Here is a 17,033-nt window from a genome sequence, read left to right as displayed (position 1 = left end):
TCATTATCATCGAGCCAACAATCTCCCTGTTTGGCATTGATGGCAACACTTCAAATTTTTTTTGTCTAAGTGTCGAATGACAAAAATGACTCAACTCAAAATACATAGCCAAGTCTCAACCCAAACTCCCCCTTGACAATTACATGCTATTACAAAAATTATACTACTCCCCTTTACAAAATTTTAACCTTATACTACTCCCCCTTTGACAACAATGACAAAGGTAAGCAAATACATGAAAAATATGAATACAATATACATCATAATTTGCATATATATATATATATATACCACTCCCCCTTTGACAACAATGACAAAGGTAAGCAAATACATGAAAAATATGAATACAATATACATCATAATTTGCATATATATATATATATATAGGAGTTCAACAATTTTTACAATGTCATCTTAAGAAGTACATCTGCAAAATTAGACTTCAAAAGTTTCAAATCATTATCCCAAGTCTCCAAAAGTGTCCCTGTGATCTCAATATGTGTCCTAATTTGATAGGCAAGCTCCTCCATTGCATCAAGTGTGCTCATCTCCTGTGTAGCCAAAATTGCCTCTGTCTCTTTATAACCTCTACAAAATTTGTAGCTCGGGGACTAAATGAGTTTGTAACTCCTGCAATGATGATGTCCTCTTTACCTGTTCAGCCTCATATGCTTTAAGCTTCTGCTGTATACATATAACTGATCTACCCAAAATAGTTGTTGAATCATTTAGAGGATCAAATGATTCACTCAAAACTTCTAGCTCTTGCTGCTCTACCTCTCTCTTCTTATTAATATCACCAAGGAATAAGGAGAAGTTGCAAATAGTAGAAAGAATTTTACCTCCGGTTGTCAAGGCTTCTCTAATTAGGTCTATGTTTACAATAAGACCTACTCTGTCTTTATCAATATCTTTCTTCAATTGTTCAATTCTCCTCTTTTCATATTCCTTTTCCAAATTCTTGACAACAACCTCTTCAAGACTCTTCATCTGTTCTCTTGCTGATGTGACCAAGTGGTCTAGTTTCTCAATATGAGTTGCAAGACTGTCAGTGTCAGTCTCCGGTAGTAGACTGGAAAATATTTCAACCACTAAATTGTTTGTGCTTCTTTCCTCCAAGCTTTCATAATTTTCTTTTATGCTTTGTATTGCATAGCAGATGCAATCTCCATCAACTCAGTAGGACTCATCATATCCATATTAATAGGTCCTTGAATGCTCACAATGTCATCATCTTTATCATCATCAACAAAATCAATCTTTAATGGCTTGGGTTCAATCTTGTGTAGTGTCAAATTGATCTCAAATATAAATTATAAATCAAAATTTGAACTTTCCCACCCCTTTTTACTAGCTATTGTGAATTGAATTGACACATGTTTGTACAACTAGTTATTATGTTTTTCTACTTAAATAAATTCATTTGTGCAATTAATTCATAAGGGATTCCTAGGAGTAAAATCAAGAGAACATGTAGAACAAAGAACAATCATTCTAAGACCTTTTTTAATTTGTTGCTTGAAAAGAATCACTATCTACATCAAAATCACATACGTTATTGACAAGGTTGCACAGGTTTGTAATCATTTGCTTAGAGTTGCTAAGTTAGTTTGAAAAGGGGGTTGATCTAGAAGAACTCAATTATAGGGTTCTAATAATTTCCTCAAAGACATTTTAAAATACCACCATCCTTATGATTGTTCAAATCTCAAAGATTGGTAAAGTAATTTTTATGAGTCTATATTTTTTCATGTTAATCTTGCAAGTTATAGCCCAATTTTGTATAATAAATCTTCCTCACATGTTTAGATTTGATTTGAAACAACTTAATTTTGATCTTAAAAAATTCTAAAACTATTCAAAACCTAAAACATCAAATAATAACAACATTCATTCCTTTACCTTAACAACTAAATTTAATACTATATTAATAACAATTTTTATTATTATTTTTAAAACTAAACATCTTATCTATTACATTTGCCTTTTAAAAATAACATTTCAATTTATCCAATTTAAGTTCCCTAGTAAATAGAGTTGTGGATTTTCCATACAAAACAACACCTAATAAAAAACATAAAATCTGGAAATCACAATAGATTTTTATACAATTTCTAGGGGTTCAATTTTTTCAATACTATAAAAATGCAAAGAACCCATTGAAAAATAATTGTGTTATGCAAATTTATATTTTTAATATGATACTATTTTATATGGAAAATAACAATTACCCTATTAAACAGCCTGATTATGACTTGGGTTTATTTTATTACCCTGGATTGATGTAAAAGGTTTCTTACTTGTTACACTATTTCAGCATCTGAGGAGAAGAAACTTTCGTTTCCATTTTATATATTTTCTTATTTTAAAAGAACACAATATATATAATTCAATTAATAGAAATAGCAAAACCCTTTAAACCCTAGGAACTAAGGATGGCGCTATGACCGTCCGCAGTCAGCAGAAGGTATAACTAATACTAACAAAAATATATGGGAAAACATATCCACGGACAGGAGTTTTGAAGACATTCTCTTCCTTCTAGCTTCACTGTAATCTAAGTGTAATTCTGAGTCTTTTTTGTTCTGTCCGTTAGGAGATTTAATACTTGAAGAAAGATGGGAATATTTGAACCCTTCAGAGCTCTGGGATATATCACGGATGGTACTCCTTTTGCTGTTCAAAGGCGTGGAATGGAGACTTTTGTCACTCTCAGCACTGGAAAAGCTTGGCAAATTTATAATGTGAGAATTAGTTTTTGTAAGATTTTTTTTTGGCCAAGCTTCGTGTTTCAGGTTATGCGTTTAATGCATGTCATGTGTATTTAAATTTGATCGTGGATACAATGGGTATATATTTGAATGTATATATGTTTTGTTGGAAACTTAAGCAAAATAATTTTTAAAAGTTAGTGTATTAAGAATAACTGTTTTCTTGTTTTGGAATTTGGGGAGCTGCCCCTGACTATTTCTGCTTTGCTTTTGCAGTGCGCCAAGCTGAATCTTGTACTATCAGGTAGTAATTCCTTGCGTCCTTTTTCAAATTCAGTATATATATTTTTAATTTTTTGCTACTCGCCTAAAACACAACTTACATAGTGTGGACAATTGCGGGGTTACAATTCAGTCTTGTATATAAACAAATTATTCTTATTTGCAAGCTGGATTTTGTACTGGCAGGTAAGAGTTTTTTGTATCCTTTTCAAATTAGTATATTCGTTTTTATTTTTGTTACTTGCCCAAAATACACCTTACAGTTTGGACACTTATGCGGGTACAATTCAAACTTGCATATGAACAAAATACCCTTACGTACGAATTCTTTGTATCTTTAAAAATTGGTTGATGAAGGGCTGGGGTTAACAACAGCTCCTTTGCCATAATTAGTGACTCTCAAGTAAACAAGAAAGGCCCCCTTACCTGACACTGCCTATTTCTCCTTAAGTAGAGTCTTTCTCGCTTCTCATTTCACCAGCGAGTTGTTACCCTCTCTTGAATTGCAGCCAACAAAACACTAGCAAGGGTGAAGAAGCAGCAAACCGAGTAACTATGGTTTGAGAAGATATGAGTGCTGGGACAAAAATAGTCACTCCTTCGTTTGATCATCCACTTAGGCCTTAGTTAGATTCTCTATTCCTAAAATGCTTGGTATCAGAGGTTGGGAACAACCTTCATCAATAGCCAAGAGTCCTTTAATTGGCACTCAAATCCTATAAAAGACACATATGGAATAACAGTAATCCTAATGTAATTTATCTATTTTCAACTAATTTTGAAAATAATAATTGATTTCTGTTTCAACTAATTTTGTAGGACCCCTGCACCCTGTTCTAGAGCCTCATGTATGGTACTCAATTCAATGATGTTGAAAAATGTTGGTAAAATGGAAGGCTGCAAGCCACTATTCTATATGTCTTTGTAGTTGCTGGGTGCATTTGTTAAAATGCTCCAAGTATTAGTTAGAAATCTAGTTGCGTACAAATACAGCAATGCATGCAGGTAATGAACTGCATTTGCTAAGGCATTTTGTCTATCACTTAATGTGCCTTATACAAAAATATTTAAATCATCAAAACTGGCACTAATTTGCAAAGGATGATGCTCCTGGCCATTATACCTGCCAATATGATTTGCTTGAAAATTAGTTGATGCGCAACAATTGAAGTAGTTCTCATCCATGAAAGATTGTAGGCCAGGAGACCAAAATTGACTTGCCTGTTTACATCCTATCAAAATATGCATTTGCTTATTTAATTATTTTTTATGGACCTCTGATCTAATGCTACTAATTTTTAACAAGAATTCCTTCATTCTGATGAACCTCTGTTCCAATGTTACCAAATTTTAACAAGAATTTATTCATTTTGATGGACCTCTGATCCGTTGCTACTCTTCTTTTACAAGAATCCATTCATCTCGATGGGCCTCTGATCCAATGCTATCAATGTTTTTTTGCAAGAATTCACTACTTTACTAGGAAACTGCACCCATATGGTAACTAGCTCAGTGGCTAAATTCCTAAATTTTACCAAGTTTTTTGAGCATTCTGAGTGTGTCCTTTGATTGAGTGTTCTATCTTATACTTGCCATAATCAGTAAATTCGAGTATTGACAATTTGAGACCCAGTAAACAGCATATCTTTCTTGCTTCTCAATGGCTAAAATCCTAAATTTTACCAAATTTTTTGAGCATTCTGAGTGTGGCATTTGATTGAGTGTTCTATCTTATACTTGCCATAGTCAGTAAATTTGAGTATTGACAATTTGAGTCTCAGTAAACAGTATATTTTTTCCTGCTTAGTCAATCTATTAATATGCCTTTCAGCAATTGCCACAGTGGATACTGACCATATTTTCAATATCCGTGAATATGTATATACTTAGTACGAGTATGCCAAGCACTGAGTAGGCCAAGTCACCTGCCTCTAACAAATATAACATTCCAATTTCGCAGCAAGCCTTACAAAGTATGCTTACTTTGCTCTATGCATTATTTCTTCTAGCTGTAAGTTCTGGATTCCTATCGACAGTATTTTAGTGACTATTATATATGCAAAAAATAGCAGCAGAATGTGATACATTCTCGCCATTTGTCAACTTTTTATTTCCCTTAAAAAGTTCATCTACATTATCCAAATGAGTCTGGATACCTGTTGAATATGTTAAAATCGAAGTTAGTTATCCACAATGCAATATGAATCAAAGTTTCCAAAAAAGTTAAGAATGTCCAGGCAATGTCTAAATATAATTTCCTCAAATTATTTGGATGATTAGATTTGGTTCTAATTAAATGGTTGTTATTCTGTACCTCGCTCAAGTAAAAGTGCATTTTGTTCATATTCCACTTGATTAAACACGAACTCTTCATGGAAGGATAAAATATGCTACGTTGATAATGTTTCAAGAATTTTATTCCAGTCAACTGCTTATGGGTAAAGCTAATAGATGTTCAAATTTTTATTGCCTGATAGATATTTGGCATTAGATGTCTACATTATAGTATTTTCCAACATACTTTTCCTTGTAATACAAGTTTTTATATTTTTAGAGGGTGCAATGCACAAGTATACGTTTTTTAAATCAAATTTGGCAAATGGTCTGATTGTATATTGCTTTGTTATGATGCAGGACCTGAATTGGGGAAAAAGATTAGAGCACTAGCATCTTGGCGTGATTTTACATTTGCTGCTACTGGACATGACATCGTGGTTTTTAAGCGAGCCCATCAGGTAGGAGGAAAGTGAGGATTATGATTTTGACTATGTTGAGTGCAGTTTCCTATTTAAGTTAAATTTACTTGATGTTAATTTAGAAGGAAAGTGAAAATTAATTATTAGACTTTAAAATAAGAATACAGATTATGCATTATTTGTTGCTCTTTAGTTGGTGGTGTGTTGCTTCTCTTGAAATAGCTTTTGCATATCACTCGTGAACTTGGTTTGTCAGTATAGAAATAACAAAAGGAAAAACTTTGCTTGTCTTGCATCTATTAGGAAGTTGTCTTAGATTCATATTCACATATCATTGCACTTGTGCAGACTTAAAGCTAGGCTCGTTTTGCTTTAGTTTGCTTTCACACAAAATACCATGTGATCCTTGGTAGTTAAAAACTTAAAGGGTATCCTCTTCAATAGCACAAGAAATGATAATGGCTCATGATAAGAAGGAATGAGCTTTTGGGTCATATAGTTTGAGTTGGGTTGATTATAAATTTAGACAAGATATAATATATAGTTCAAAATTTAAACTTTCTCGAACATGGGTATTATGAATTCCTTGGCCATATGAAGAACTTTGCACAAATGTCTTACCACCCGCTTCTTGGTTAGTGAGGGAATGTTCTTCACTTGGAAAGAGGAGCAACATAATACCTTTCAATATTTCAAAAAAGGCTAACCAATGGACCTATAATGGCCTACATGGATTGGATCAAAGTGTTTGTAATGTCCCCTACTGGGAGGCTGTCAATTCCCAATGGTTAACATACATCACAATGCAATATTATGTCTTAAATCAGATTATTAAAACTAAGGAACAATTATGATTCATAATACATTTGACAGTTACTATACTTAAGCCCCAATCCCTACCTCTAACCTAATCTTCAACCCTACAAGGATGGGGAATAACTATGTTAGGGCACTAGAAACTATCCTTCACAAATAGTGCCTTTGTATGATGTAACACATGCCTATTCCACTGCAGGTCTTATCTATTGCCCTTGTATGATGTAGCATTGCCCATTCCACCGTAGGACTTACCTCTTGTGAAGTATTAATACTGCCTCTCCCTAACATTCCCACATTCAATCCTTCTTAGGGGTAATAGGAAAGATTAAAGATTAGGCTACCATATAACAATTCTTAATGTATAAGAATGTAAATGTTATATATATATATATAGAATGAATTCACAATGAATGCAGTTTGCTATATTATTCTCATTATTAATGCTTAAATAAGTTACAGGACACCCTGTTGGCTGATATTATATATATATATATATATATATATAGAATGAATTCATAATGAATGCAGTTTGCTATATTATTCTCATTATTAATGCTTAAATAAGTTACAGGACACCCTGTTGGCTGCCACACAATATTTATCAGTAAAATATCATTTGTCTCCTTGCTGAGCACCAGGTATGTATATGCCCTTATGATCTCTTCCAGCTCTCATCGATCATGGATCGGGAGATTGTGAATACCTTCTTATACCATGCGTTTAGGAATGAGGAGTCATGTCTTATACCTTTTGGTGATAATACTTACTAATCGCAGCAATTAGTTGTTGATTTGACTTTGTATGTCTAATCGGATTATTCTTATGATAATCGCATCCCTATCACGTTAAAACATTACACACTTTCATTAATATTAATATCCAAATCAATGGTAGGTTAATAACTGTATCCTTTGTTAATGACTGGATATCAATGAAAGGCAGATTATTGTTTGTTTATCATATATCGAGGTGCTTGAGATGACTTGTATCCTTGACGGATATTGGCATTATGTAAAATATTTGATCAATCATCTTAACCTGATTGATCTCTTCATCATTTGATCATTCGGGAATGATACTCATGGTTACATGGCAATGACGACTGTTGTCCGATCTGGTTATTATACTAAAGTCTTATTACAGAACCCTTGACGTGTCCATCAAATCTGTTATTATGGATAAAGAATGGATATTTCCTAAGCCACATTAGTGAGATCAATCCAACTTATGGTGTCCTCCTTGATACTGCATGAATAGATACACGTATATGTGCACCATCCTTGTATTTAGTGTCTCAATATCTAATTTTCCCTGTTGTCTTGGTGCTGATATTGGAATGGCTTCTTGTATATATCAGATTATGTATCTAACACTGGTTATGTTGACCGTATGTGATCAATGTAATCAATGTTAGAGTCATGATCATGTGTGTCTTAGTCAACTGGTTACTAACCTATGATCAGTATTGATATTCAACGAATAATATTGCGGGCTTTAATGTTGTTATCATTTATAAAGATAATACAAGGAGCTTTCTCAAGACCATTGCCACATATCAGAAATACTGAAGACATACCTTATTTTACTAATCTATCTAATCATTTATTATGAAATTATATTTCAGAGAGGGGACATTTGAGTGTTTTATGCAAGATAGGACTTGATTGGGACCTTTGTTGTTGTGTCATGAGAGGTTATCTAGGTTACCGATTTGGGTACGGGTACAGATTCTCGGGTACGACAATTTTTTTTCCTCGAGTACAAGTACGGGTATGTCCGTACACACATATATTCAAAATAAATTAAAAATTCATAAAAATAAAATAATATCATAATAAACTTGAATATATTATAATAAATTCAAAAACATTATAATAAAAATATGTTTAAAATTTTAATTTAAATATTTTAATAAATTAAAAAATACTATAATAAAAATATGTTTAAAATTTTAATTTAAATATTATTCATATAAAAATAATAAATTAAAAAATATTATAGTAAAAATAGGTTTAAAATTTCAATTTAAATATTATTCATATAAAAACATAAATATATTATAATTAAAAATCTAATTCTAATATATTGAATAAAAACCAAATCATAAATGTTTAAAAAATAAAATATTGAGATATTAAATTTTATTTAAAAAACTAAAAACACGATTGAGGGCAATTGAGGTCCTGTTCCTCCAAAAAGCGTTGCTAAAATCTGGTGGGCGTTGAAATTTCGTCAGCAAATGAAGTCTGCAGTTTTGTCGATGAGCTGTGCCAGATGTGGTGCTTAGGCTGGACTCGGTGCAAATCCAGGTACGAACCCGGACCGTACCGGAATCCAAATCAGACCCGTCTCCAATTCTGCACCTTAGAGTACATACCCCGGTATCTTAGGAGGTTATTAAAGAAGTTGAGGAATCTGTTGATGGATATGTAGGAGACCACATGGTATTATATGATCATGATGCAACTAGGAAGGTACTATTGCTAGGGCTTTGGTTGGTGACATTGTTCAAGGTTGAAAACGATGGGTGGTGGTTTGTAATACATGCCAAAAGATCGATGCAACATGTAATTTGTTAAAGAGGAAACTCATGACCTTTTTGAGAGATGTGGTTATACTTTGTAGAGATGTAAGTATGTAGTTGAAGCAACAAAATAACTAATAAAGTGGGTAGAAGGTAGAGCCCTACTCAACAACTTTGTGGTGTGTGAGACTCAGTTTTAATGCAAGCGAATTATCACAAGGTTTTGCATAGCTCTTCAATTATACTACTAACTAAGGGGGCTATTTTGTAAAAGAGAGCATTTAATATTGAACCATGTATATAATATAATTGTGAAGTCCTTACTATTCACAAGTAAATGCATAACAAGATGCTACCAATAAATCCATGTTTTATTGAAATAAAAAAATTAAAAGGAAAGATTTCCAACATTAATATGGGTTTTACATAACATCCTATAAAATGAGGTTTGATGACCTTTCTTTTCACTTGATGCATGACTCTGCAGTTTTGGTTCCAATGGAGTTTTTGATACCAAGTTTGTAGATATCCATAGAGAATTAAGTTTGAGAATCACCAAAGATAACACACATGCCGAGCACATTTTACTAAGTTATATGGCAAGAGATTATTTATCTCTTAATGTTTAGGTGATGTAGTGCAAATACAAAGAAATCACTAGCATGCTAGGATCCTCCTTTGGAGGAAGATATTCAATTTTATATGTTTATTGAAGGAGGGACTTGAAATCAAGCTAGAAAAGCTCAATCTATAATAGCTTTGTCTCTTAATGTTAATAAGGTGAAGGGCATTGTTGATGTATGCTAGAGATATTGGACAATTTTTTTTTCAAAATCTATTATAACTACCCAAGACAAAAGTTTATAATTATACAATATAATTTTTGTTTGTTCAAAACTTCAAGGTGTCATTCATTGATGAGGGATGATGGCTTGGTAAAGCCATTCGATCAGTCTTTAGGGCATTGTATGCCATGCCATTTTGATGGACACAAGGAAAGCAAAGGACTTATGATAAAACTGGAAATTGTTGAGTTTGTTAGAAAGTGAAACAAAAGACTTAGGATAAAGGGTTGGGCAAAATACACATTAAAGATATTAAATAGCTGTATCTAGAAATAGAGGTTTTACGAGAATGCCTAAATAGGAGGAAAATCAATTTCTAACTAAGATTATTTGATTTGGGAAAAATAAATTATGGAGCCAAACTATTTCAAGTCCATAGGGTTGTAGTTTTTCATGTCTAGAAGAAGCTTTAAAGGAAGCAAAGGTCATTTAGAAAACCACAATTAAGCTAAAGAGCAAATCAACCATTTGAGAAGCATCAAAATCAGAGATTTGACAAAAGCTTCGAGATTAGGGTTCTATGTTAGGAATTTTGGTAGTCCTCTATAAAATTTGGCATGCCATATTTAAAATATCAACTTAAAAAGGATATTTTTTTAATCAGATATAGGTTGGTCTCCTCTCATAAGGCTGTTGGAGTCTTAATTGTGTATTTGGAGCCTACAATAGGTTTTTCAGCTTCTAAATGGGGCATACAAGGCCCTTTGACAAAAGAGTGCCATATGAGAAGCTGCAGACAGGCAGTTTGGGGGAGATCAAGCTGTTTGAGCAAGGAAGGCAGTTTGGCACACAAAGCATCTCTTTTTTTCAAGAGATTAGGTTGTTCAAGAGCAAATTGGTATTATCTGGAGTAGAGACTGATTGTCTTGAAAAAGGGGAGAGTTGTTTGGGGCATGAGATACTTTCAACCTACATCTAAGTGTAGTTCCTCATTGTTAGGGTTGTCTCTTACCTCACCAAGTCGCTACTTGAGAGTAGTTCCTTTTTTTTAGGACTTTTAAGGATTGGTCTCTAGCCGTCTAGGATTTTATCTGTCTCAAACTGCCACTTTGTTGGCTTGGTCATTCATAGAAGTTTGTGTTCTCAAAATCAATCTAAAGCTTTTTGGAGAATGAGGAAAGGCTATTTTTATTGTACTAATCAAAGAAATGATTGTAATTAATAGTTTCTTCAAAATTCTAGAATTTCCTGATTCATGAGGCTAGCAAATTTTGTATATGTGCCTAAGGAGGTACTTTGGGTTTGGAATCTTATACTTAGCAGCTTGATAGGTTAGATAAGGGGCTTTGATTTGTCCACATGGCTTGTGTCATGCATGGACTACTTGAGGGTGAATTTAGGATTGGATTGAGTCTATTTAGAAGAAACTCTCAAGACCTTTGTTATAAAGTGCTTCTTGGATTTTACATAGATTTGTTTTACAATGTTTTGGTTGTAATAGGGATAAATCTTCTAGGAGATCATTTGCATGCTTTTGATGAAAACTGAATGATGTTTACATGGGAATACTTATGAATGGATGAACATTGTTGAGAGGGTGGTGGTTACTATTGTTCACCCATCTATGATAATAGAACACCCTGTTTTCATCCATGCCTTGATAGCGGATGCTGCTGGATAACAAATGTACTTGTCAAACAACATTTGCATTTCAGCTCTCTGTGCGAGTGAAGATTTGTACAACAACTAACCATGATGATGCTCCCTTGCTTGTCATTGTTGCACTCATTGCAATTTATGTGGTGATTCCCTGTGGAATTTCTTGGCTTGTTTGTGTCAAGAATTAAGGTTTTGTTGATTTGACTGGTCCCCATAGTTTTGCTTAAAAAAAGGTGTTGGGCAATCAAATTTAGTAGCACTAACAACTGAACTTTTCTTTGTGTTTGAGTCTTTCTTCCTCCACCGCACGTTGACTTTGTTTCCTGCATATCCATCTTCCCCACAAATTTTTTAAACACATGTTGTAGGTTGCCAAAGAAAACAAACCCTAAGCAAAATGATTTCTTCTAAAAATGATATCAAATGTACTAAAAAAATAGCAAATGCAATCATATTTTAAATCTATTCCTTGCACCACTAATCCCTTGTCTTTGTAAATTGTTTCTCCTTGGCTTCAAATTTCTTATCTATTGTTCTTTCCTCACTTTTCTTTTTCATGCAGATAGAATACAATGACAGAAGTTAGGATTTGGGGGTGTAGTAGGGTAGGGCCTCGAGCCTTTTTGATGTTTTGTGTATCTTTAACATATTTATAGGACATCAGAAATACTGTGGCATCTTTGAGATTGTTTAGGGACATTACAAACATTCCTGGGGTGTCCTTACAGGTCCCATGTAGCTGAAGGATGCCCTCAAAATTAGAATTAAAAAATGGGACATCCTTGGAATATTTCCATGAGGGGCTAAAATGTCCCAGGGATGGGTAGGAGAGAAAAATGGGAGGGGCATTCTATTAGGGGGATGTTTCTTCTCTGTCCCTGTGTGCTGAAACTGCATGGGAAGACATTCCTTGTGCTTATTTATGTCCAGGGATGTGTCATCGTGGAACACTGCTGATAATATCATAATCATTGATATAGATAAAAAAAGGCTCGTTAGGTTTTGTATGCCACTCTAGGTTTTGCCTTGCCTTTGACTTCTTTGCACTTGTTGTAGTGTTTTCTTGTTACCAATTTGTTATGATTGACAAGCAGATTCTGGTTTACAGTTCTGGGAAGCATTTCTGTATCCACATTCATTGACAAATGCAAAGCTTGGATGCTGTTGATTTCTCCATCCGGACTTTGGCAGCTGAGGAAGGACACTAGCAATTGAAACATTTTTGCTTGTCTCTCCTTTGCCATTGATTTTGTGTAATTTTGCGATGTTAATAGTTTAACAAAACATAAGAAGATGCTATTTTGAAATATGAAAGTTGAATATAGATGTGCACATTTAATATTAAGGGTGGTGAATGTGCTTGAAAGAATTCTCAATGCAAGCGTGTCATTCTCAATAAGAAGATTTTTGATAGCTGCAATTCACTTTATGCATGAGTATTTGGTTACTCTATTGCCTCTTGAGCTTGAAATAGTATCTGACTTTTACATCAACAGATAACTTGCATGCTTAGAAAAAGTAATCTCTCAATCGTTCTACTCAAGGAATGCTATATCTCTCAAAATAAATATGTTGAGTTAATGTGTTTAAGTGTATTCTTTTAATTTTTTTTGGGATTTCTTGATTTAAATATTTGGAACATGGCATTTATTAATTGAATTGATTTTGGCACTTCTTTGACCAGGTGACTACATGGAGTGGACATAAGGCAAAAGTTGCATTCTTACTTCTATTTGGAAAACATGTTTTAAGTCTTGATTTACAAGGTAGCCTTTTAATTTGGACTGCTGTTGAACTCGATCCAAACAAAGCATTAGTTGGACAAATACAACTAGGAGAAAAATTCTATCCGAGTTGCATTATGCATCCAGACACTTACCTAAACAAGGTAGGTGGTTATATGCCTTAATTCTTTTATCCAAACCATTAGGTTTTTAGTCAGCTCTGATAGATATCAGTATTTTAATATTACTATTTATGTATGGATTTTGGGTCATTAGATTTTATCATTGTTTGGTTTGCAGGAAAAATGAATTCCTTTTTACTAATTGAAGAATATTACAAATGTAGGTCATTATTGGGAGTGAAGAAGGGACTTTACAATTATGGAATATTAATACTCAGAAAAAACTTTATGAGTTTAAGGGATGGGGATCCTCCATTCGATGCTGTGTCTCATCTCCAGCTTTAGATGTGGTTGGAATTGGTTGTGCAGATGGCAAAATTCATGTCCATAATTTGCGATTTGATGAAGAGGTTGTGACATTTACACATACAACTAGAGGAGCAGTTACTGCATTGGCCTTTAGGACAGGTATTGTATTTAAAAAATTAATTTAATAAAAATATCTTATTTATAAAATCGCATACCATTGATTTCTTAGGTGCATAGATGAGATCGTGCCTGTTTGAATTAGCAAATCAATTATTTTATATGGTGCATAATTGAGGGTGTGCATGCGAGAACACAACTTTTCTATAAGGTAATTTATGTTGGTTGGAACTACATATCTTTCTTGTAAAGTAGAAATAGAACTGCCTTAACTTTAATGCTATTATTTTAACTGGGATTTGTTTCCATGACTGAATTTCAATAAATTAATTTATGAATGGCCTCGACTGATCATATAGTCTTCTCTTCTCCTTCCTTATTGTTTGGGAACTCTGCTAACTTACCAAGTTCCTTGATCATTTTCAGCTTATGTCAGGTTAGTTTCGTCCACTTCTCTTGTTTTTGGGTATCTCTATCAACCTACAAGCTCCCAGGTCTTTTTCAGATTTCCTTTTTGGGTGGAGCTAGTCAATCAATACCAGTTTCAAGTTATAAGCATTAATATCTCCATTCAAAGAAGATGGGAAATCCATCAGATTTTGAGATTCCAAGATGACCAATTTCTGATCAAGTATCTGCGATTTTTTCTACATGAATAAGATTTCAGCCCATTGGGAGGATAAGATTAGTTATGTCAAATTTGCGTTCAGCTCTACCAAGTAGTTCTTCAAGCACTTCCATCTACCTACTTTCCCTGTCCCCCTTTCTGATTTGAGTGATTGTCCAAATCACCCTAGTTGAACACAATTTTCTATCATGCAGCGTGGATGCTAATTTCCAATTTCCTTTGGTGTTGTGGTGTAATATTTGTTAAAAGTAAAGTTGTTGAAGGCCTTAAAGTCATAAATATGAAAAAGTTCAGCAATTCATTGGCTGTGAAAGCTGCCTGGCATCTACAAAGCAATCCCATTACATATGTTCATAGGTAAGTGCCTGCTGTCTTCTTCTACTATAGTTATCAATGTTGATTGGAAGCCTCAAATTTCTGGATCTGCTGCGTTTCAGAAACAAGGTCTGGAACTTTTGTGGAGCTCTTTCACCGAGTCCGTGGGCAATGACTCTTCCCTTCTATTTGAGAAAGATGGGAAGTTCTCATTACATTTTTTGCAACTCCATGCACTCAAAGATCTCCTCCAAAGGCGGGGTTACACTTGGCTAATGAATACTGCACCACTAGCACCATTAGTGCAAAGTAGGGCTAGAATTAGTACTTGATAACCCAATTTGGTGGGCAGCTGACTATCGAAATTCAGCATTTGTGTAATGAATTGATCTCCTTGTCAATTTTTCTATTAATAATTCAGATCAGCTCATTTGGCTTCAAACCTTGCATGGGGATTTTATTGTGGCTTCTGCATATGCTACTCTTACGCCTGTTGACATCTAGAATAGAAAGAAATGGAAATCAGTTCAGTCTCGGGGCCTAAGATAATTAATTTTTGCTGGCTCTTTTATAGAAGCAAAGCGTTGATTCTTAACCATGGACAATTCACAAAACTGAAGATGGATTGGTTCCTCTGGCACCCAAATTTTTACGTAATCAGGGAACCAATTCATCGTCTATTTACCAGTTTCTTGTTTGCTCAAAAAATCTGGAAGGCTTTAGCAAAACAATTCAATAACATACTCCTTACATATCTCTTGATTCAGAAAATTACTAACATATGCCTCCCTCTAAGTCTGAAATTTGGATTATCAAAATTCTTCATCATCTTACCTTAGGGTTTGTCATGTGGAACTTTTGGCAGGAATGGAACAGCCACATTTTTGAAAATATAACCCAGCCTGATTGGGGATTACTCATGGTAGTACACAAACTGCTTCCCTTTCTTTATAATCTGTTCTACTTCATCATATGCACTAAACAAACTTGGAATCATCCGCCCAAAGGCCTATCAAAGCTTAATTTTGGTGGCACTTCTAAGAATAATATGGGAACGTCTGGAATTGGGGTTATTTTTCAGAACTCTAAGACTTGTCGGGCACACTTATCTTTGTTTATCTTAGAATATAGGAACTCAAACCAACAAGTTTACCGAGCTTTGGCCCTTCACAGAGGTGTTCAACTTGCCATTGATGATGGAGCTACTTGTCTGCATATTGAAGAAGAGGCCAAAACTGTAATCAACATGACTGAAAAGGTTTACCGATCAAACTGATTCCACTTAGATAGAACAGAGTTACACCCAAACTATTCCACTTTTATCTGAAGTATGCAAAGAGTCATTTTAGTCCCCTAGGAGACAGACTTGCAAATTGAGCAATTCAGACAGTTAACACTGTTGCTAATACATTGTAATAAAAATGACGGATTGACATTTTAAGATGCCTTTCTATTTAACAACACATTAGACACCTTGCTACATGTATAAAGGCTTTCCCAGTTCAATTAAAAAAGTCAAAGAAGGGCAGAAAATATAAGGTTTATGTTCCAGATCTACTTTGTATAGCAATATATTTTCATAATTTATGTTTAATGCCATATCTCTTTGCTACTTCCTATCCCATATAGGGTCATTTCCTTCCCTTTAACATCCACTTATCCACTTTTACCTTTGTTTTATCTCTTTATCTCACTTTGTTCTTGTCTAGTGTAACCTCATGACTACCTTCTATCACTCTTTTCATTTTTCAGATGATTATATGTCTTTATGCTTTCTGTTTCAATTTCGGACTCTTGCTCCCTTTGTCCCTTCTAATCTGACTTTGCCATACATTATACCCTCCTTTCAAACATTATAGTCATTGTAAATTCCTTTATGCTGTTCTATGTGATCAAACATTGTGAACCTTGATGTCTTTTTCCTCTTAGTGTTTTTTCAATGTCTTCTATCCCCACAGTAACTTTGTTAAGCACTCCTTGATGCCTTGTCTAGTTAATTGCGATGGTCATTCTAGCCTCAACAAGAGTGAGCAAATGGAAATATCCTTCCATCCTCCTCTTAGACCAGTTGATCTAGTTCTATGGCAGAATCTAGTCAAGGAATCTCTAGACTGTGAAGCCCTTCTCTCCCAACTCCTAGTGGATCCACCTTCCACTTTCTGGTCTTCACCAATCCAGTAGCTCCTTAATGCCCCATATTGTCATGTCTCCCTCACCTAAGGCCTACAATCTCACTATTTTTATTAATAAAAGTGTTTTTTTTAACATTACCGCTATAATATAATAATTATATATTAATAAATTCAAATTTAATAATACTATTTTGGGGGGCCAACCTGTGT

The 17,033-nt window shown here is 34.1% G+C and overlaps 1 protein-coding gene across 2 annotated transcripts in view; it reads left to right on the top strand.

Annotated features, from left to right (window-relative positions):
• Positions 1 to 2,338: 2,338 nt before the first annotated feature.
• The window catches only part of LOC131074804 (uncharacterized), a 57,241-nt gene continuing 42,546 nt past the window's right edge, over positions 2,339 to 17,033 (top strand). Inside the window, exons 1-6 of one of the 2 annotated variants that reach the window (XM_058011485.2) lie at positions 2,339 to 2,467; positions 2,597 to 2,744; positions 2,988 to 3,015; positions 5,628 to 5,728; positions 13,161 to 13,364; positions 13,547 to 13,790. In XM_058011485.2, coding sequence (XP_057867468.1) covers positions 2,619 to 2,744; positions 2,988 to 3,015; positions 5,628 to 5,728; positions 13,161 to 13,364; positions 13,547 to 13,790 — 703 coding nt within the window. In that variant the 5' untranslated portion in view covers positions 2,339 to 2,467; positions 2,597 to 2,618. Of the gene's footprint in view, positions 2,745 to 2,987; positions 3,016 to 5,627; positions 5,729 to 13,160; positions 13,365 to 13,546; positions 13,791 to 17,033 lie in introns of both variants that reach the window. The other variant, XM_058011484.2, reaches the window with a different exon arrangement.

The sequence above is a fragment of the Cryptomeria japonica genome, chromosome 6 (genome assembly GCF_030272615.1).
Source record: "Cryptomeria japonica chromosome 6, Sugi_1.0, whole genome shotgun sequence".
Classification (NCBI taxonomy): Eukaryota; Viridiplantae; Streptophyta; class Pinopsida; order Cupressales; family Cupressaceae; genus Cryptomeria; species Cryptomeria japonica.
Note: the sequence above shows the minus strand (reverse complement) of the source record. Positions and strands in the feature narration are given on the sequence as shown.